The sequence below is a fragment of the Dipodomys spectabilis genome, unplaced genomic scaffold (genome assembly GCF_019054845.1).
Source record: "Dipodomys spectabilis isolate Male_0828 unplaced genomic scaffold, ASM1905484v1 ptg000241l, whole genome shotgun sequence".
In the NCBI taxonomy this organism is placed as follows: Eukaryota; Metazoa; Chordata; class Mammalia; order Rodentia; family Heteromyidae; genus Dipodomys; species Dipodomys spectabilis.
In genome coordinates this window covers 8,932,853-8,954,739 of record NW_024870918.1, presented here as the reverse complement: position 1 = coordinate 8,954,739, position 21,887 = coordinate 8,932,853, and the positions used below count along the sequence as shown (strand labels likewise).

At 44.5% G+C, this 21,887-nt stretch overlaps 1 protein-coding gene across 1 annotated transcript in view; it reads left to right on the top strand.

The window, feature by feature from the left end:
- Positions 1–923: 923 nt before the first annotated feature.
- Trpm6 (transient receptor potential cation channel subfamily M member 6) overlaps positions 924–21,887 on the top strand; it is a gene marked incomplete at its 5' end in the record, with an annotated part of 70,298 nt that continues 49,334 nt past the window's right edge. The window contains 8 exons of the mRNA XM_042699368.1: positions 924–1,201; positions 3,716–3,944; positions 7,401–7,553; positions 8,347–8,493; positions 13,396–13,524; positions 15,614–15,865; positions 17,921–18,095; positions 18,738–18,852. Of these exons, the coding sequence (XP_042555302.1) occupies positions 924–1,201; positions 3,716–3,944; positions 7,401–7,553; positions 8,347–8,493; positions 13,396–13,524; positions 15,614–15,865; positions 17,921–18,095; positions 18,738–18,852 (1,478 nt within the window). The remainder of the gene's footprint in view (positions 1,202–3,715; positions 3,945–7,400; positions 7,554–8,346; positions 8,494–13,395; positions 13,525–15,613; positions 15,866–17,920; positions 18,096–18,737; positions 18,853–21,887) is intronic.

The following is a 21,887-nucleotide window of genomic DNA, read 5'->3' as shown; positions in this document are numbered from 1 at the left end:
TCTTCTTCCTCTTCTTCTTCCTCTTCTTCTTCCTCTTCTTCTTCCTCTTCTTCTTCCCCTTCCTCTTCCCCTTCCTCTTCCCCTTCCTCTTCCCCTTCCTCTTCCCCTTCCTCTTCTTCTTCCTCTTCTTCCTCTTCCTCTTCCTCTTCCTCTTCTTCTTCCTCTTCTTCTTCCTCTTCTTCTTCCTCTTCTTCTTCCTCTTCCTCTTCCTCTTCTTCTTCCTCTTCTTCTTCCTCTTCCTCTTCCTCTTCCTCTTCCTCTTCTTCTTCCTCTTCCTCTTCCTCTTCTTCTTCCTCTTCTTCTTCCTCTTCTTCTTCTTCTTCTTCCTCTTCTTCTTCTTCTTCTTCTTCCTCTTCTTCTTCCTCTTCTTCTTCCTCTTCCTCTTCCTCTTCCTCTTCCTCTTCCTCTTCTTCTTCCTCTTCCTCTTCCTCTTCTTCTTCCTCTTCTTCTTCTTCTTCTTCTTCTTCTTCTTCTTCTTCTTCTTCTTCTTCTTCTTCTTCTTCTTCTTCTTCTTCTTCTTCTTCTTCTTCCTCTTCTTCTTCTTCTTCTTCTTCTTCTTCTTCTTCTTCTTCTTCTTCTTCTTCTTCTTCTTCTTCTTCTTCTTCTTCTTCTTCTTCTTCTTCTTCTTCTTCTTCTTCTTCTTCTTCTTCTTCTTCTTCTTCTTCTTCTTCTTCTTCTTCTTTTCTTCCTCTTCTTCTTCTTTTTGTTTTTCTTCTTCTTCTTTTTATCTGCCTGGGTTGCCCTTGAACTTAAATCCTCAGCTCTCAGCTTTCTGAGTAGCTAGAATAACAGGTATGAGCCACCAGTGCCTGGTTTTCTTAGTATTACTTTTCAAAATATCTCTAGGATACTTGTCTTGCTTTAGGGAACAAACACATTGCATTTGAGTAGTAGGGATCCTATTCCTATTTCTCTTCCAGCAGGAAAAATCTGGAATCCCTCACAAATCAAGGAAGAAGTCAAAAGAAACACAGCACGTGGAGGACGCTGAGTCTACTGGCTTTATCTATCCATACAACGACCTGCTGGTCTGGGCTGTGCTGATGAAGCGGCAGAAGATGGCCATGTTTTTCTGGCAGCATGGGGAAGAGGCCACGGTCAAAGCAGTGATCGCTTGTATCCTCTACCGAGCCATGGCCCGGGAAGCTAAGGAGAGCAATATGGTGGATGACACTTCCGAAGAACTGAAAAGTTACTCAAAGTAGGCATTCCTTCTTTACTTCCTACTAGACCTAGGTAGTAATTAGAATGGCTAGACACTTTCCCTAACCTTTGTACTTGTAACATCAGTAGACTCGTCATGTGCATTAGTCAGGGTTCTCTAGAAAGACAGGATCCCCCCCACCCCCCACAAAAAGGATGCCTAAGTAAATATAGGAGATTGGATTTATTAAAGAAATGGCTTCTGGGATCATGGTGGCTGATGTCCTATGAGATCAGTGGGCCAGAAACCCTGGGATATTGGTGGCATGCATTAGTTCAAGTCTCTAAAGATCTCAGAATAGCAGAGTACCTGTAAGGCTGGTGAGAAGGTATTGTTGGTATAAATCCTGGAGACCACTGCTTCTGGAACCTGGACTTGGATATCTCCAAGGAAGGAGATGAGTGAATCACAGATTCAGGGCCAGACACCAATTTATCTTGCTTATTTATCTTGTTACTGTTCTAAACCTTGGGGTTTGGGCGGGTTGGTGTGGCCGTTACATGGAGGAATTATCTTCTCCTCTTAGTTCCTATTGTGGGAACACAGAGCCAGAGACACACGCAAAATAATTCTTTACAGGGTTTCTAGATATATCTTAATCTAGCCAAGTTGACACTGAATGTAAACTATCACAAGGGGATTCTCCTATTAAAGAGGATTTATTTTATTTCGTATTATTGCTCCATTGAGATAGAGACTTTTTACACAGCCCATAGTAGCCTGGAACTCTGACCATTTTGCTCTTGCCTGCCAAATGCTGGGATTCCAGCTTCGTGTCACCATGTCCAGCTGCTTTAGGATTTAAGGAACATGGAGAGCTGAGTTGGTCCTAAGTCCAGCTGTTTGCCACTTGGGCAAGTAACTTAACAGACATCTAGACATCTATCTCAGTTCCTAGTTATAGTGTGTGTATATGTATATATATTATATATATTATATATTTGAATATATATATATATATATATATATATATATATATATATATATATATATATATATAGTCTGAGTTCAAGTCCCAGGACCTGTGTGTTATCCCTGAGCTTTTTTACTCAAGGCTAGCTCTCTATCCCTTGAGACACAGTTCCACTTCTGTGTTGTTGTTTTTGGTAGTTTTGTAGGGAGAAGAGTCTCGCAGACTTTCCTGTGTGGGTTGGCTTTGAATCACAATCCTCAGATCTCGGCCTCCTGAGTAGCTAGGATTACAGGCATGAGTCATTCGGTGCCAGGCTAGTTAATACTTTTTAAGTGAATGGTGCTGAGAGGCCCTTCAGACTTCCAAAGCCTTTGATGATAAGTTAAGACTTGTGTGTACCAGAGATACTTACAGTTAACACGTAACTTATTTATGGAAAGTTACAACAACAAAGAAGAAACAGAGAGGAATGGTAGAAGATAGAAAATGTTAAAAGTGTTTCAAGTTCTTGTGATTACCGAAGTGTGAGTCATAAGTACAGGAGGTAAACTAATGGAAACTAATATATAATCTTCATTTAAGGTTCCAAAGAATGACATATTTTTTTTTTCTCCAGAGAAAACAACTTCCTGGAAAATTCCAGGCGGGTGTTTTCAGAATTGGCTTCTTATTTGCTATCAAATTATTTTGTCAGAGCTCATAAATACATAAGTAAATAAATAGTGTTTCCACAGTGTTCCTGAGTCACTCATTGAGATTTGAACAGTGTTTTCTGTGTTATATACCTGGTTGTCTATCTAGTGCTGAGTGTCTTATTATGAGCAGCTCAGGTATAGACTAATTCTATGTGCTGCAGTGTAAACACACTCAGTCTGAGAAAATTCCCTTTCTTGAGCAACTAGGCTAGTTTTTTTAAGAGACTTTAAAAAAAAAGTCTCTGTGTGTTCAGATACTGGGGCTTGAACTCAAGGATTGGGGGCTGTCTCAGGTTTTTTTGCTCAAGGCTGACATTTTACTATTTGAACCATAGCTTTGCTTCTGGATTTTTGATGGTTAATTGAACATAAGAGTCTCATAAATTTTCCTGCCTGGGCTAGTATTGAACTGCAGTCCTCAGATCTCAGCCTCCTGAGTAGCTAGGATTCTAAGCATGAGCTACTGGCATCCAGCTGCACATGGAGACTCTTATTCATATAGTGTCTTATTGCTTTCGCTCTGTGTGTGTGTATGTGTGTGTGTGTGTGTGTGTGTGTGTGTGTGTGTATGTCCTGGGGCTTGAACTCAGGGCCTAGACACTGTCCTTGAGCTTTTTTACTCAAGGCTAATTACCACTTGTACCACAGCTCCACGTCCAGCTTTTCTGAGTAATTTATTGGAGATAAGAGTCTCACAGACTTTCCTGCTCAGATTGGCTTTGAACCGCCATCCTCACATCTCAGCCTCCTGAGTAGCTAGGGTTACAGGTGTGAGACACCGGTGCCTGGCACATGTCATTTTCTCAGATACCCTGGTTCCCCGGTGTTTTCGGGGTGTCCTGTCCGGTCTTTCAGACTGTTTCTGGTGCCCTGGCCACCTCTCTGTTCCCTGGGTCATTGCAGGCAGTTTGGCCAGCTGGCCCTGGACGTGCTGGAGAAGGCCTTCAAGCAGAACGAGCCCATGGCCATGAAGCTGCTCACCTATGAACTCAAGAACTGGAGCAATTCCACCTGCTTGAAGCTGGCCGCGTCCGGAGGCCTGCGCCCCTTTGTGTCCCATTCCTGCACCCAAATGCTGCTGACCGACATGTGGACGGGCCGCCTGAAAATGAGGAAGAACTCTTGGTTGAAGGTAAATTCGCCACCAAAGGGAGCTTCGGGTCTAGTAGTTTCCCGTGGAGGTGCGGGCTCCCGTGGGCCCCGTTTCTCTTCATTCCGGAAGGGTGTCTTCAGGAGCAGGGGTTCACACTCGGCCGCAGGGCAGCTGGGCTCCTCCCAGGGGATGCTCGGAGAATGGCTTCCTCTCCAATTGACACAGTGACTTTGCCAGTGTGGGGCTAATTGTACCTGCGCTGTGCCTGCCGCAAAGCCATGCTCCTGTGAAGGTGGTCACAGGATCATGCACAATCAACAGGATCAACACCGGAAGCTGACTCGTGTTTGGCAAGAAAAGGGTAGGGTTTAGGGGAAGGGAGACAGGAATGGAGAGAGATACAGCCATGATATTCAATGTACATACGTGAAAATGGAAATATATACGTGGATGTTCCATTATATGTATATATATATGCATATTGTGTGTGTTGATACGCAACATCCCAAACAAATGACTATTCTAAAACACATACACACAGGTATCGCATATAATATACATACACATACACACATATGTGAAAAATATATATGTTTATATACACACATATGTGATATATGTACACATATAGATACCTATAGATAGTCATAGATAGCTAGATGATAGATGATAGATAGACAAATAAATAAGTACATAGATACACATTTAATGGCTGCAGAAAACTCCAAGAAATGAAAAACAGAAGAGATTTTAATATCCTCCAGGGACCTTACAGAAACAAGAGAACTGTTATTCCAAAGCCATTTGAGCCAGGCATCTTTGGCTCACGCCTGGAATCCTAGCTCCTCAGGAGGCTGAGATCTGAGAACTGTAATTTAAAGCCAGCCCCGGCAGGAAAGTCCATGAAATTCTTATCTTCGGTTAACCACAAAAAAGCCAGATGTGGAGCTGTGGCTCAAGTGGTAGAATGTTAGCCTTGAGCACAAATAGCTCTGGGCAAATGTCCAGGCCCCAAGTTTGAAGTTGGATTAGCACAAGGAGAAACACAAAGTGATTTCCTATCAATTCATTTTTTTTTTAGCAAAATAGTGAAGAAATATAACTGGGAGTTCTAGGCTCAGACCTCTCTTCTATGAATCTGGCTCCTGACTCCAACACAGTACTGAAAGGGAAGTGGTGAAGGGTAGAGAGAGGGGATTTGTTACGTGGCCAGGGCATGCTGTGGGAAGAGGAGATGGGAAGCACTTCAGCCTACCCTGGAGTACTGACATGATCCTGGAGTACGGACATGAGCTTTAGGTGGGGGAAGAATTGGGGAGGAGCGAGAGCTGTGCACGACAGTGTGATTATGCAGTGTGATCACAGGTGTGGTGTGGTGGTAACAGGTGGCTGGTTGTTCATTATCTCAGCATTGGTCACTATAAGAATGCCATTGCTAGCTGGGTGCTGGTGGCTCATTGCTGTAATCCTAGCCACTTAGGAGGCTGATATTGAGGATCATGGGTTGAGGCCTGACCAGGCAGAAAAGTTCTCATGAAACTCTTATCTCTAATTAACCACTCAAAAACCAGAAGTGGCTCTGTGGCTCAAATGGTAGTGTGCTAGCCTTGAGCACAAAGAGGCTCGGGGACAGCGCCCAGATCCTGAGTTCAAGCCCTGTAACTGAACAAAAAATAAAAAAAAAATGAAAAAGTTATTGCTTTCTTAGAGTGCAGCTTCAACTCCTGTCCTTCCTGAATTCCAAGGTGGCTGCAAGGTAACTGTAGGAGAAAATGGCTCCAAGCAAAGGGTGTAGATTCAAAGTGGAGACAGAAATGCCAAGTGTGTATCCTGTTCTTAGTTATCCTCGAGACAAGGCAATGTCTTCTCCTACCCCCTTGGCCTTTTTGGTTCTAAGTCTGTGCTACAGGAAGTGCTTTGGGAAGTTCTCCATTGATCTATGTTGAGTTCAGCACTGGAGACGATGAAGCAGAGATGTGAATGGGTGTTTCTCTCTCGTTCCCTAGCTCTGACAATAACTTCGCTTAAACACCCAGGGAGTGAGAGATGGGGGTACAGACGGCTTGATAGTTTGGGGGGATCATTTAGCCCATCACCATGCCTTATACATTTGCGTGAGTGCACGTGCATTGGTCTTGGGGCTTGATCTCAGGGCCTGGGTGTTGTCCCTGAGGGTTTTTGTTTTGTTTTTGTTTTGTTCAAGGCTGGTACTCTGCACGTTGAGCTACTGCTCCACTTCTGCCTTTGTGGTAGATCATTGAAGATAAGAGTGTCACAGACTTTCCTGCCTGAGTTGGCTTCGAACTGTGGACCTCAGAGCTTGGCCTTTAAGTAGCTAAGATTACAAGCATGAATGCCTATGCATTCTTCAGTTTACTAGAAGTCCTTACTCCTGAAGGCTTTATAAATTTTGTTCTTCATATATTTCAGATGACAGAGAGAGAGAGAGAGAAAAAAGAGGGAGAGAGAGAGTTATTCAAGGCTGAATTAGCTTCATAAAGTCTCTTAGTGCAGTTAGCCATTGTTCTGCAGTTCCTAACACCCAATCATCAGGCGAGGCTAATTCCAAGTGAATGAGAGTGCAGTAATTTCATATAGAGTTATGTGGGTGGGAAAACTTACTTCACTGCTTTTTAGTGTGATAGGCTCCAACCTAATTCTTGGAAGTGGGCACTGCTATGATTGACATGGATACTGATGAACTCTGTTTCACATGCCTATAGTTATATGGTGGGGAAAGAGAATGGAGCGTGAAGCTCTTCTGGAAATGGAATTGCTGTAATGTTATTATTATGTATAGTTTTTACTATTTTTTTTCCAGAACTAAAAAGGTCATATTTTAGGTTGGACTTCAGAAAAGACAAACAAACTTGTGTTAGAACTAGAGAAAGTCCAGAGAATCTTTGCAGGAGATCAAACTTTAAAATAAAACATGAAAAGATCATTTCAGCATGAAAAAAAAACCCCAAAATGCAATGAAGGTTAACAAGGATGTGTGTGTGTGTGTGTGTGTGTGTGTGTGTGTGTGGTTTGTGTATGCTTAAGTGGAGATAAAAGTCTCACAGACTTTTGTGCGTCGGCTGTGTTTGAACTGTGACCCTCAGATCTCAGGCTCTTGAGTAGCGTGGATGACAGCTGTGAGCCAGGAGTGCTCGGCTTGTAATGCTTCTATTATACTATTCCTCTATGAAATGATCCGTGATGATTTTGTATATATGGACATGTAGATTGCTACTAGCTGTTGTTTGCTGTGTTTTTCAAGTAGCTCTTCAGGGAACATCCTTACCCACGTAGGCTTGTACGCGTGAGGATTTCTGTGAAAAACGCTCACAGAACTGACGTTGCCAAGCTAACACTATCTGTAGAATCTGCACAGAAATTGAAATGGGAATGGATATGACTGACGTCTCTTACGTGTTTGAAGTCTTAGTGCTCATTTCTGGGCAGTAATGTTGTGTATTTTCTTCTCTCATCTCTTTTTTCTTCTTCTGACAGATCATCCTCAGTATTCTCGTGCCACCAACCATTTTGACGCTGGAATTTAAAAGCAAAGCTGAGATGTCACATGTCCCCCGATCCCAGGATTTCCAGTTTACGTGGCATTATGGTGACCAAAACCTTAACACCACCAAAGAAAATGCTTATGTGGTCAGTACAACGTCATACTGAATTCTGTTTCTGGGAATTGACTGTGCGTGAGCATACATAGCTATAAAGTTCACTCATACAGAAATGTTTGATGGGGAGAGGAGTAAAGCCTCATTACATGGCCAAGCTTGGCTTCTAACTCGTAATCTCCTGTCTCAGCCTCTTGAACGCTGCGATGACAGGCAGGCATCCGTCTCCAGTCATCTGTTCAACGATAACTTCTGTTGCCATTGTATTTAAGTCCCATTATTATTATTATTATTGTTATTCCACAATGTCTCTTACTGTCAGTTGGGCATGTAGTACTTTTCTATCTAATCACAATCTCATTATAAACTAATGCCCATTAGTGCCTGTACAGCAGACCTAGTTAACCCCAGTTAAGCCATATATTCCTTTTCTACTTCAAAGACAAAAGAAAGGACATTTTTATATCACTTTTCTTTGGAGAGTGGTAGCGTAAATTGACTTTTGCTTCTGGAAAGTAAGCAGCGAAGGAGGCCTTGTGTCCCTGAAATTTTTACTTATAAAGATGCGCATTGTCACTGGTCCAATCTGCAAGTAGTTGTACATGTCACATTTGGTGGTTATCCTAGGTATTAACTCTCATAGGTAACTAGAGTGGCCTCTCTAGCAGCCTGTGTTCACTGTAGAGATACCCATGTGTTGTGAGGATGTTCTTTACCTGGCATGTTTCTGCTTGGACCATGGCTTATAAAATACATTCCCTGTAGGCAGCTGCTGGTGGCTCACACCTATAATCCTAGCTACAAAGTTGTTGTCTGTTTTACAGAAAGACTGTGATCTGGAAAAGGGCTTCGATGAGAAATTGGATGAAAATCAGCACTTTCATGTACGGGACGGACCCCAGGGGCTGCCCTGGACTGGGAAAGTCTATGAATTCTACAATGCTCCCATCGTCAAGTTTTGGTTTTACACGGTTGGTGTCTTTACAACTCTGTTTGACAGTCCACAGGTGATGATCATTTTGATAATGATCGACGTGATTTGTCAGGTTGGAATAAATGATAAGGCATGTCAGAATCAAAAAGGGAGAGAATGACGACAGAATGGATGAGGAGGACTGGAGAAGGTTGGAAAGGGAGTGCTACGGGAGCTGGAGGGCAGGCACCTCCTTTCTTGGAGTGCTTAGCACAGCGAGACCGAGCGTTCAGAGCACGGAGAAACAACGCACTTGAACTTGGCAGTGCTCTTTGTGGCATTGTGTCAGGTGGGCAGATTCTCTTCCCACCCCTTTGGCCGGTCCTAGGTCTTGAACTCAGGGCCTGGGCACTATCCCTGAGCTTCTTTTGCTCAAGGCTCTACCACATGAACCACAGCACCACTTCTAGCTTTTTCTGAGTAGTTCATTGGAAGTAAGAGTCTCATGGATTTTTTTCCTGGGCTGGCTTCAAATCACAAGCTTCAGATCTCAGCCTCCTGAGTAGCTAGGATGACAGTTGTGAGCCACCGGCACCCTGCTTTCTCTTCCCATCTTGAGCAAGAAAATCATTAGGTGAATCAGTTTTTTTTTTCTTCATAGGAATTATGTGTTATACAAACATTGCAAGTGTTTTTTCCTTCAACAGAATTTGCTTATGAATGAGCCGAGAAGAATAAAAGGTAGAAGCTGAATTCTGTGATCAAATGATATATTTTCTTTGTGGAGAGTAAAGATTCAGAGCAAGTACCCACAAATAGTGTGTGTACTTTTCACATCTATAGTTGTGCTCATTTTTCTAATGCTTATCTTTACTTATGTGCACAGACCCATGGCTTTGTAATCCTAAAGCATTTAAAGTAAGACTATAGAACGATTATTATCTAAGTATATATTCTATTGGCGTATCAAGATATTATTGGCCAACCACACAATTACTTTATATACTGGTTGAATAAATACGTAGGTTTGAATAACTTTTGTCTAATTTTAAACATCAATTATCCCTTTCAACAATGAGATTTTATCACTTTTACGAAGATGCAGTGGCATATTTGATAAAAGCCAGGAGGGAATCTTAACCGAGCCACATAACGGGGCTAAATATTAATCTAAACACATTAGAACCAGGTGCCAGTGGCTCACACCTGTAATCATAGTTACTCAGGAGGCTGAGAACTGAGGCTAGGGGTTTGAAGCCAACCTGGGCAGCAAAGTCCATGAGACTTTTATCTCCAGTTAACCAGAAGAAAAGCTGGAAACAGAGTTGTGGCTCAAGTGGTTGAACACTGGCTTTGATTAAAAGACCTAAAGGACAAAGCACAAACTTGGAGTTTAAACTTCAGTATCAGCATAACAAACAAACAAACAAACAAATAAAGGTAGGCTCAGACTTTGTTGGTGACAGTATAAATTGATCAAGCTTTTCTGGTAGATAAAGTAGTAATATTTGTTTCAAGTTTGAAATGTGCCTGCCTTGCTGTTCTACTTGCAGGAAATTATCTTAAGACCATAAGAACATTAGATAAGATTATCAAGCTATGAATCTCTAAGTGTATGTACATTTATTACACCTTAATTCTCCGAAGAGATTAAAATCTAAGTTTAAAACACATAGTTAAACATTAAACACACATTTATTAAATGTCTAGTAGGTATCACCCAAAGTGCTGATTTAAAAGAAAAACCTGCAAATACTCCTTCATTGTGAGGATTTACAGTTGGACAGAACTTTCCTCTTATCCAGACTATTTTAATCAACGTGGAATAAAGCTCTCACAAGTCATTGAATTTGAAACAGTCATAGTCTATTTAATTTAAGAATCTGAGTCTACAGCGGGCACTCATTGGGCATGCTTGCTGCGAACATTCACCGGGAGTGTGTGTGTGTGTGTGTGTGTGTGTGTGTGGGTGGGTGGGTGGGTGGGCTCACTTCCTCCTAGTTTGCTGTCAGCCTGCCATTCTGCGTTGGAATGTACCGTGTGTTCTGGAAATTCCAATGTCAAATGCTCGGGATAATGTCTCCTGCGTTCAACTGAAAACAATAATTTTTATTCTCAGCACCAAATCCTATGATAGAAACTTACAGATTCCCGTGCACTTCTCTTCTTCTTTTGCTTTTTTCTTTTGTGCTGGTATTGGGGCTTTGAACTCAGGGCCTTAGAGCACTATCCCTGAACTTTTTTGCTCAAGGCCACCACTCTACCATATGAGCTACGGCTTCTCTTTTTTGCATTTTTGGTAATTAATGGGAGAGAAGAGTCTCATGGACATTACTGCCAGGGCTGGCTTTGAACCATGATCCTCAAATCTCAGCCTCCTGCGTAGCTGGGATTATGGGTGTGAGCCACTGATGCCTGACTGTAGTGCTTTTCTCTTTTTCTTTTCTTTCTCCCCCCCATCCTGCCCCCAATTCCTGGCTCCCCAGATGTCCTGGGAGTGGAGATCTAGGCAGGAACTTCCCTGTCTCCAGGCTCACTTAGAGGAGCAAGGAGCAGGCCCTTGGATGGGGAGCAGAAGCCCAGATTCTGCCTGAGGTGGGGCTTTTGTGGAGTGCTGAGATTTTTTCCGTGGATGATTTGTTTTCCTTGGATGCCGTGGGCTTGTGTTCCATGAGGGTGTGAGCGTGGCTGGTCTCCAGGCCCCATGGGCTGCCTCCGGGGGGCACCAGGGTGGAGCCCCCCACCCCACTGCTTTCTCTGCCCACCCCTCCACCCCCCAGCTGTTCTTCCCTAAGGCCGGAAGAGGAGCAGTGGGAAATGAGGCCGGAGGACCGCAGAGGCCCACACTGTGGGAACTTTGAAGCCAAGATAAAGGAAGTGCTTTTGAAGTCATTTGGTCCAAAGTTTATTGTTGTCTACATTACAAAGGTAGTCCTGCGTTAGGAGCGTAAGAGAAAAGCTCAAGCCATGAACTGGGCTTGTCCAGTCACTCAGGAGCTGAGGGAAGAGGACTAAGGGCCTTAGCGTTTGATGCCAGCCTGGGTAATACTGCGAGACCCTATCTCAGAAATGGAAATGATGGCTAAATACAAGCACTCTGGCGAAGAGAAAAGGTGATGAGCTGCTAGTAATTAACAGCCGTACACAGCTGCTCATTGTGTTTGGCGGTGACGATAACACAGCCCTGGATGCTCTTTCCTTTTTTTTTTTTTTTTTGGCCAGTTATGGCCAGGCTTGAGCTCTGGGCCGGGCGCTGTCCCTGGGCTTCTTTTACTCCAGGCTAGCGCTCTACCGCCTGAGCCACAGAGCCACTTCTGGCTTTTTTCTGTGATTATTTGGAGCTAAGAGTCCCACGCACAGACTTTCCTACCCGAACTTTGATCTTCAGCAGAGCTCAGCCTCCTGAGTAGCTAGGATTATAGGCGTGAGTCACTGGTGCCCAGCCCTCTTTCCTCTTGATGCCATCTAGGGGGATACGTTCATTTTCTCTGCCAGCTAATAAATTGAAAGCCAGGAAAGTGTTTGAGGCAGGCAGAGAAAGTTTATTTGAAAGTGGAAGGGAAGCCCTAAGAAAGTAGCAAGACTCCACTGGGAGAAGGCCCCCAAGTAGGAATCCATTTACAGTTACATGAGTCTTGTAATGAATACATTTCCTTTTGCACAGTGTCTTCTATTCTATTTTGATATTAGGTCCTCAGTAATCAGAAGTTAGTCATATATAGTTATATTTATTCTTATAAACGTACCTATTTTATTTATATATTACATGTGTTATTATATGTATAATTATAATTATATATGTGCTCACATACACATACACACACATACATATATGTTGGTGCTGGTCCTGGGCCTTGAACTCAAGGTCTGAGTGTTGTCTCTGAGCTATTTTGCTCAAGGCTAGTACTCATCACTTGAACCACAGCTCCATTTCTGGCTTTAATTGGTGCTTAATTTGATTAAGAGTCTCATAGACTTTCCTGCCTGGGCTGCCTTTGAATCTTGACTCTCAAATCTCAGTCTCCCGAGTAGCTGGAATCATAGCATGAGCCTCTGGCACCCAGCTCCAAGTTATATTTTTATGTTGTATGGTTGAAGATCATGTTTGTGCTTTTTCTTTTCTTTTGCCTGTTTTTTTGTTTCTGTTTTGGTCGGTCATGGGGCCTGAACTCTGGGCCTGGGCACTGTCCCTTAGCTCTTCAGCTCAAGGCTAGAGCTCTACCAGTTGATCCACAGCACCACTTCCTATTTTCTGGTGTTTAACTGGCGGTAAGAGTCTCACAGACTTCCCTGCTCTGGCTGGCTTTAAACCACAATCCTCAGATCTCAGCCTCCTGAATAGCGAGGATTACAGACATGAGTCACTGGCTCCTGGCCTTTTCTTTCCTTTTCTTTTTCTGTGCCGATACTGGAGCTTGAAATCATCGCCTTGTGCTCTTTCACTCATGGCTTTTCACTCAAGGCTGGTGCTCTACCACTTGAGTTATGTCTCCAGCCCGCCTTTTCTTTTTATCATGGTATACTAGGATTTGAACTGAGGGCCTTGTACTTGGTAGGCAGGCAATCTACATACTGCTGGTTATCGAATAGATAGGAGGGTCCCTTCCTGCCTAGCTGCACACTTTGATGAGACCCTTCTATTTTAGGCTTCCATTGTAGTTGAGATGATAGGTCTATAGGATCACCACACCTAACCTTTTCCGTTGAGATGGAGGCTTGTGGACGTTATTTCCCATCTGTGAAATCCATCCAATGTGGGCTTTCCATGTGTCTAGGATGAGAAGCATGGGCCACTATGCCCAGCCAGTGATTGAGAGGGAGTCGCATGGAATTTTCTGCCCAACTGTGACCGTCCTGATCGCACAGCTGAGATGATGGGTGTGATCTCCGTGCCTGTGTTTCTCCGGCACCTCCGTGAGGACCGGTGCTCACATCCAGGGAATACTTGTCTTCCCCACAGATGGCGTATTTGGCCTTCCTCCTGCTGTTCACGTACACAGTGCTGGTGGAGATGCAGCCCCAGCCCAGCGCCCAGGAGTGGCTTGTGATCGTTTACATCTTCACCAACGCTGTGGAGAAAGTGAGGGAGGTAAGTGTCCCTTCACACATCTGGAGCAGATTCTCCCAGCTCTGGGGACGGGGCAAGGGAGGGGAAGGACAGAGAACAAGGCTGACTCGCAGGCTACCAGGAGATTTCTTGGGGGAAATGTTCTGGGTTTAGCCTTGATCTTTCCTGCTGAGGGTTGGACTTTGGAAGCGGTTATCTTCCCAACAGACATCCCATAGTACTTATCAGTCCCAGAGTGATATGTGCTCGGGTCTATCTGTCATTAAACCTTCCAACTGTTAGATTTCTTCGGAGTCAGAGATTTTTTTTTTGTCGTTTTGTGGGTCAATTTTTATCACCCAGCAACATCTTTATGTTGTCAGTCTCCATTCTCTTGCAATGATCCAAGGATGGCTGAAGTTACATCCTGTGAGAAATGCAGTTAGGGCATTAAGTTCCTTGTGAGTTACCTTGGAGAATCGAAGCTGAAAATTCCATTGGAACAAGTAGTCTATGAACCACGCAAAAGAAGATTTTGGCTGCTATCTATGTCGTCATTCATCACACAGATGTTCACATCCCCATGCGGTCACGATTATAATCACAAACACTGATGACTTAACTGTGCTGGGTAACCAGTGTCTGTTTATCTTTGCTTCCATGCATTTAAATGTGGTAAATGAGATAATTCGACCAATCTTATGTACTAAGTAAACGTAGCCCTAGTAATTATGCCTATATTGCCTGATAGCTACTATGTGGAATTTCTAAATGATAGAAAATAATCCAGGAGAGCACCTTTATATGAATTCTGCCTTCTTATTGTGGTGTGGGTACTTCAGGGGAAGTAGTTTAACTGACTGACATTTCAGCTTATGTGGCACAGTATTTCAGGGGTAATTTCTTGTACTAGTGAATGATATGAAGTATTCCTAGTAGTGTGCAACAACATATTCAGTGGCAGCGTTGTGCGCTTTGCTGTCTGTTGGTGCCCTTTGCACTGTGGCGTGTGCCTTGTGAGTGGAGTTGGAGCTCACAGACCATTGTAATATTGAGGCTTAAAATATCTTGGGTCCTCCACGTTGGCTATGGATGAAGGAAAGCTAGAAAAAGCACCTTTTCTTTTTCATTGTAGCCAGGTTTGCAAGTGGTCATTCAGCATGAGCACCATTAATTTGGGTATAATTTAATAATACCATAGATAAGTCTCAAATTCCCTTGAGATGTGAAATTTAGTGGGATTCCCTCCCTCCCTCCTCCCTTCTTTCTTTTCTTCCTTCTTTACATCCTTCCCTCCTTCCTTCCCTCCTCTCTTCTTTCCTTCCTTCCCTTCTTCCCCGCTCCCTTCCTCCCTTCCTTCATTCCCTCCTTCCCTCCTCCCTTTCTTCCCTCTGCTCTTCTTTTCCTGCTCCCTTCTTTCCTTCCTTCCCTTCTTCTCTCCTCTCTTTCTTCCTCCCTTCTCCTCTCCTTCCTTCCTTCCCTCTGCTCTTCCTTTCCTCCTCCCTCCTTCCCTCCCTCCTTCCCTCCCTCCCTCTCTCCCTCCCTCCCACCCTCCCTCCCTCCCTCCCTCCCTTCCTCCCTCCCTTCCTTCCTTCCTTCCTTCCTTCCTTCCTTCCTTCCCTCCCTCCTTCCCTCTCCTCTTCCCTTTCTTCCTTCCTCCCTCCCTCCTCTCTTCCCCTCTTCTCTCCCTTCCTTCTTTCCTTCTTTCTTTGTGCTGGTAGTGGGGCTTAAACTCAGGACTTCTCACTGTCACTTGGCTTTTTTCACTCAGGGCTGGTACTTTACCACCTGAGCCACAGCTCCGATTCTAATTTTTGGCTGGTTCATCAGAGACAAGAGTCTCATGGACATTTCTTCCCTGGCTGGTTTTGAACCACAATCTTCAGACTCCTGCCTGCTGCATAGCTAGGATTCCAGGCAGGGGCCACCGTACCCAGCCGCATTACTCTTCCAGAGGATGGATGATGTGTTCAGGAAGATGATTCTGATGCGTTTCTCGGTTTCTCCCCGCCCCGTTCTGTGCGTTGCTGGGGACTGGACCTGGGGTCTGGCACGTGGTAGACATGTGCCACACCTTGTGTGAGCCCTCGGCCCGCACCCTCATGCCTGACACCCCCCTTTCTCCCTTCAGATCTGCATTTCAGAACCCGAGAAGCTGACTCAGAAGGTGAAGGTGTGGATTAGCGAGTACTGGAATCTGATGGAGGCGGTGGCTGTGGGTCTGTTTTCGGTGGGGTTTGGCCTTCGCTGGGGCCCCCCTCCGTGGGGCACGGCGGGCCGGCTCATCTACTGCATCAACATCATCTTTTGGTTCTCGAGGCTCATGGACTTCTTCGCTGTCAATCAGCATGCCGGTCCCTACGTGACCATGATTGCCAAAATGGTGAGCACAGTCTGGCTTTATAAGCAGCTAGTCTCTCTTATTTTCTATTTGCGGGTGGTACTAGGGTTTGAATTCAGGCTTTCATGCTTGCTTAGATAATAATATACTCGAGCTATTTTTCAAATCCTTTTTGAGTGTTTTTTGTTAATCTTTTTTTAATGCCAGTACTGGGATTTGAACTCAGGGCCAGGGCTCTGTTCCTAAGCTTCTTTTTGCTCAAGGCTGGAGCTCTACCACTTGAGCCATAGCTCCATTTCTGGCTTTTTATTTAAATTTAGGGGAGATGAGAGTCTCATAGACTTTTCTGCCCCAGCTGGCTTTGAATCGTGATCCTCAGATCTTGGGTTCCTGAGTCGCTAGGATTATAGGTGTGATCTACCGACACCTGGCTTGCTCTGGTTATTTTTGAGATATACTCTTGCTTTTGCCCATGTCAGCCTCTAATAGCTTCTCATTTCAGCTTCCAGCAGAAGTAGGATGAAAGGTGTGAGCCACCACACCTAGCTTTTGCTTGAGACGGGGGCTCAAGCATACTTTGCTTGGGCTGGCTTTGAACCTTGATTCTCCCGATCTCCGCCTTGTGAGGGGTAGGATTACAGGCGTGAACTACTAGTGCATACTGCAACCATTATTATCTTTTTAAGGTGGCCAGATAATTTCATTGTTCATATCCCATCATTTAATTTTGGAATTGTTTCTAGAAGCAAAGACAGATCATTTCATCACTGCATTTTCTGTAATCACAGACACGTATTTCGGAAATGTTACTGGATACCAAAGAGGTTAAGCATGTTTCTCCAAGGCCTACATCTTGGAGGCAGGATCCCGAAGTGGGTCATCAGGGTCCAGTATTCCATCTACGCTGGCTGGGCAGTGCGTCAGCCTTTTCCAGCTGCTTTTCCCAAGACTTAGCCTGTAGAAGTACCGCACCAAGACCATCCTTGAGTTTTCTAGAATACTCGTTGGAGAGAAGAGGATGAGGCATAGTGCTAACCCTAAAGCAGAAGAACCTTTTGGGCTCTAAGCCAGATCTTTCCTACTTCACACTTCTTTTCTTAGAACAGAAAGAATTGCTCTGCTGCCGGTGCCACTGGCAGCTACTAGCTGGGTAGGGATGAAGTAACCAGCCCATCGCTGGGACGAGGTTCAGTGGGTATGGGTCTGGGCAGACACCTGGGGTCACACAGTCCCCCAGGGGTCAGCGTAGGTGTCCGAGGGCAGGGAACGAGAAGGGTGGAGCAGTCATTGGCTTCTCATCACTAGGGACCGGCAGTGATCCAAGTCATTGATACTCCACGGTCCATTGGCTGAAATGGGTTTCACGGTCCCGGCCTCGTGACAGCAAGATAGACAAATGAGAACCTCATGAAATCCACAGGGGAAGATCGGTCACTACACATTCAGTAGAAGAAGGGAAAATGGCTGCACTGATTTCTCGGAATTATCCTCCCAGAACGTCATTTTGGGAGAGAGGACTCATGGGGCCAATTGGCTTAACCTGTGGTCCAGCTGATGAAAATCAGATGTTAGCGAGTAAACATTGTGCTCGTTTTATTACAGCCTAGAGAAAGAGGTGCTGGGAGCCGCTGGATCACGCCTGTAGTCTTAAGTTACTCACAAGGCTGAGATCTGAGGATCATGGTTCAAAGCCAGCCTGGGCAAGGAAGTCTTTGAGACTCTTATCTCCAATAAACCACCCCCAAAACAGAAAGTGCTAGCCTTAAGCTAAGAAGCTCAAGGACTGTGCCCAGGTTTGGAGTTCAAGCCCCAGCAAAGGTGAAGAAGAAGGAGGAGAAGGAGGAGGAGGAGGAGGAGGAGGAGCAGAAGGAGAAGGAGGAGGAAGCACACATCTATGCTTTCTGCACACACATTGTTACTCAGTCCATTGTCTTGAAGCATACGGTGACGGGTAGTCAAGGGAAATGGAGCTGCTATGAACGAGGACATGCCAAGGCATTTTAAGCCGTATTGTCCATCAGTGTGAGTGCTGAGGGGTTCGGTTTGGTTTGGCTTTCCGGTGTGCGGGGAAGCTCAGGGCGCCGTGCTGTGTTGCAGGCAGGAAACATGTTCTACATCGTGATCATAATGGCCATCGTCTTGCTCAGCTTCGGGGTGGCCCGGAAAGCCATCCTGTCGCCAAAGGAGCCTCTGTCTTGGAGCCTTGCTAGAGACGTTGTGTTTGAGCCGTACTGGATGATATATGGAGAAGTCTACGCTTCTGAGATAATTGGTACGAATGGGATTTCACTAGGAAGAGCAGGGTGAGCTACCGTAGATACCTGGAGTGACAAAAATGTGGGAAGTAATAACGTGACCTTAGGAGGCGGGGAGGTGGGGAGGGAAGGGAGGGTAGGGGAAAACAAAGGTGGGGTAACAATGCTCGCCAGGAAATGGACTCATTACCCTACTCACGTAACTGTAACCCCTCTGTACAGCATCTTTACAATAAAAGATATATATATATACATATAAATAAAAGACACAAAAATGGAAAAAATGCATAGTCAATGATGTGCTAGAGGCTCATGCCTATAATTCTAGCTACTCAGGAGGCTGAGATATGAGGATCACAGTTTGAAGCCAGTCAGGACAGGAAAGTCTGGGAGACTCTTCTCTCCAATAAACTACTAAAAAAACTGGAAGTCAAGTAGTAGCCTTTAGCAAAAAAACAAAAACAAAAACACACAAAACGATTCAGGGATAATGCCCAGGCCCCTAAGTTCCAGCCCCAGGACTCCACACACACACACACACACACACACACACACACACACACACACACACACACACGCGTATTGAAGCAGTCGAGGGCTGTGTGGAGGATCATAGGACTGTGATGTCTCTCAGCTCTTGTTCGTTTCATTCGTTGTAGTTTGCACAGACGAGACTTCCTGCCCTCCGGGTTCATTTCTCACGCCGTTCCTGCAGGCTGTCTACCTCTTCGTGCAGTATATCATCATGGTGAACCTGCTGATTGCTTTCTTCAAGTAGGTGTTCCTCCTTCCGTATGTCTGTCTTAGTAAAATTAAAAGCTAGAGGCAGGTAGGCTGTGCATGCTGAGAACATGCGTTCTATAGTTTTATTACTATGGTATTTTAAAAGAAATTAATATCAATTTTTTTTCTGTGTACTGGGCCTGGAGCTTGAACTCAAGACTTCATCTTTGTCCCTGAGCTTATTTGCTTAGTGCTCTACCACTTGAACCAGAGCTCCACTTCCTGCTTTTTGGTAGTTAATTGGAGATAAGGATTGCAGGTGTGAGCCACAGGCTGCTGGTTATACTAGGGTCTTTTTTTTAAATAGAGAATTACGTTGTGTGTGTGTGTGTGCGTGTGCTTGTGTGTGTCTGTGCATGTGTGTGTGCGTGTCTCTGTGTGCGTGTGCGTGCATGCATGTTTGTGTGTGTGTGTATGTGTCTGTGCGTGTGTGTGCATGTGTGTCTGTGTGTGTCTGTGTGTGTCTGTGCATGTCTGTGGGTGTGTGTGTGCATGTGTGTGCGTGTGTGTGCGTGTCTGCATGTCTGTGCGTGTGAGTGTGCGTGTGTGTCTGTGTGTGTCTGTGCGTGTCTGTGCGTGTGTGTGTGCATGTGTGTGTCTGTGCATGTCTGTGTGTGTGTGTGTGTGTCTGTGCATGTCTGAGCATGTGTGTGTGTGTGTGTGCGTGTGTGTGTCTGTGTGTGCGTGTGCCAGTGCTGGACTTTGAACTCAGGGTCTCATGCTATCCCTTGGCTTTTTCACTCAAAGTTGATGCCCTGCCTTTTGTTCCACACCCCCAGTTACAAGGTATTAGCTATTATAGTACATCTATATTATTATTAATGATGATGATGATGATGATGATTTTTGTGTGTGTATGTGTGTGCTGGTACGAAGGCTTGAACTTAGGGCTGGGGTGGTATTCATTGGCCTTTTCACTCAAGGCTGGTGCTCTGTCACTTGAGCCATACCTCCCTTCAGGTTTTTGGTAGTTAATTGGAGATAAGAGTCTCACAGACTTCCTGCCTGAGTTAGCTTCAAACAATGATCCACAGTGGATCTCAGCCTCCTGAGTAAGCTAGGGTTATAGGTGTGAGCCAATGGCACCCAGTACAAATCTATTTTATATTTTATTTTATTTTATTCTAAGCTGGCTAGCACTCTACCATTTGAGCCACACCGCCACTTCTGGCTTGTTCTGTTTATGTGATACCGAGGAATTGAACCCAGGGCTTCATGCATGCTAGACAAGCATTCTATCACTAAGCCACCTTCCCAACCTATATTTTATTTTTATATCAGATGACTCCTGTGCCAGATATGCATTTCATGAGGTCAAGTATTGTCAAGTATTTTCTACTTTGTGCTTGTGAATCTATCCCGAATCATTGAAATAGCATCTGGCCTGAATTTGTTTAATAGGTGCTTAATAGATGAAAGAAACAAGGAAAAGAAATGGGCGGAGGCTGCTAGGTTCTAAGTGACACTGGCAGCGCCTGGGGAATTTTATTCACTCATTTCACTATGAAAAATAAAAATCTAAAGGAAGTGGAGAAGACAGGCTTTGGAGGTAGGCAGAGTAAATGAGCATATACAATGCTGTAAAGTATAAAGACATTCCTTCCTTCCTTCCTTGATTTAAGACTATATGTGAGCCTGGAGCTGCGTGGCTCATGTTTGTAATCCTATGAGATCTGAGGATTGGGGTTTGAAGCCAGCCCAGGCAGGAAAAGTCTGGAAAAGTGGAGTTGTGGCTCAAGTGATAGAGCACTAGTCTTGAACAAAAAAGCCCAGGGACAGTGCCCAGACCCCAAGTTCAAGCCCCAATATTGCCACCAAAGAATAAAATAAAATTAAAATTAAAGGCTGTGACATGCACTGTGAACATCGCCACCTGCTGGCAGAGAAGCTGTGGTGACTTTGAGTTGAAGTCTTCAGACTTGATTATGTGTGAGGATCACCTGGCAGGGGGGTTCTCAGAAACACAGATTCGTGTCCACCCCCACCATTTCAAATCCAGAATGTTCTCAGGAGATGTTGAGGCTGCAGGTTCAGAAAGCCCAGCGTTCTAAGCTCCTTGTCCAAGTGTTTGCCGTCTGTGAGGTGTCTCCTGTTCAAAGCCAGGGCTGTCATTTCCCAGGATGGCTCTAGTCTCTTCTCATCGTTGTTGCAAAAGTTTGGGTCATTTTTATGTATTGAGTTCGGATCCCCTCCTTACTCAAGTCCTACTTTGGCATCTTTCGCTGAAGAAAGTTAATTAACAATGCTAAAAGGAACGTTCCATCGTGCCTTCCACCCATCGCCTGCTGTCTATGTCAGTAGTTAATCGTGGCCTGTTGTTTTGAATCACAATCTCACCCATCATCATTTCCACCTGGAGTTCTACAATTTTAACACTTTTATATAATTTAAGGGAAAACCCAAGTGGCATACCCGATAAGGGAGCCATTCTTATTGTAAACTTAATTCAAACGGTTCATCAAAACTGCTTTCGGAAGCCTGGCTTGTTGATTTGTTTTAGGTTGTTTCTTCTCTATCTTGTTATTTCATTTAGGGTTTTCTTTTGCTTGTCTGGGGGCCTGAATTCAGGGCCTGGGTGTTGTCCCTGAGCTTTTGTACTTATGTCTAGTATATGACCACTTGAGCCATACCTCCACATCTGGCTTTTTGGGTGGTTAATTGGAGATAAGAGTCTCACTAACTTTCCTGCCCTGGCCAGCTTCAAACCACAATCCTCAGATCTCAGCTTCCTGAGTTGCTAGGATCATAGGTGTGAGCCACCAGTACCAGGCTCATTTAGGCATTTTAACTAGAGTTACTCTAGAAGTTCTTTATTTATTTGGGGGGAATTATTTATTATTTTAGTATATAAATGTCCCACTGCCAATGACAGGAGAGCATTCTTAAGAAGGGAGGCAGACATTCTCAGTTAATACCCTAAGTTAGGACTTTCTTTCATCATTGGAAAAGGCTAAAATGATTTGATCAAAATGAACCATGGGAGTAGAAAAAAAAAGATTTAACTGGACAGGAAATGATGCATTCTG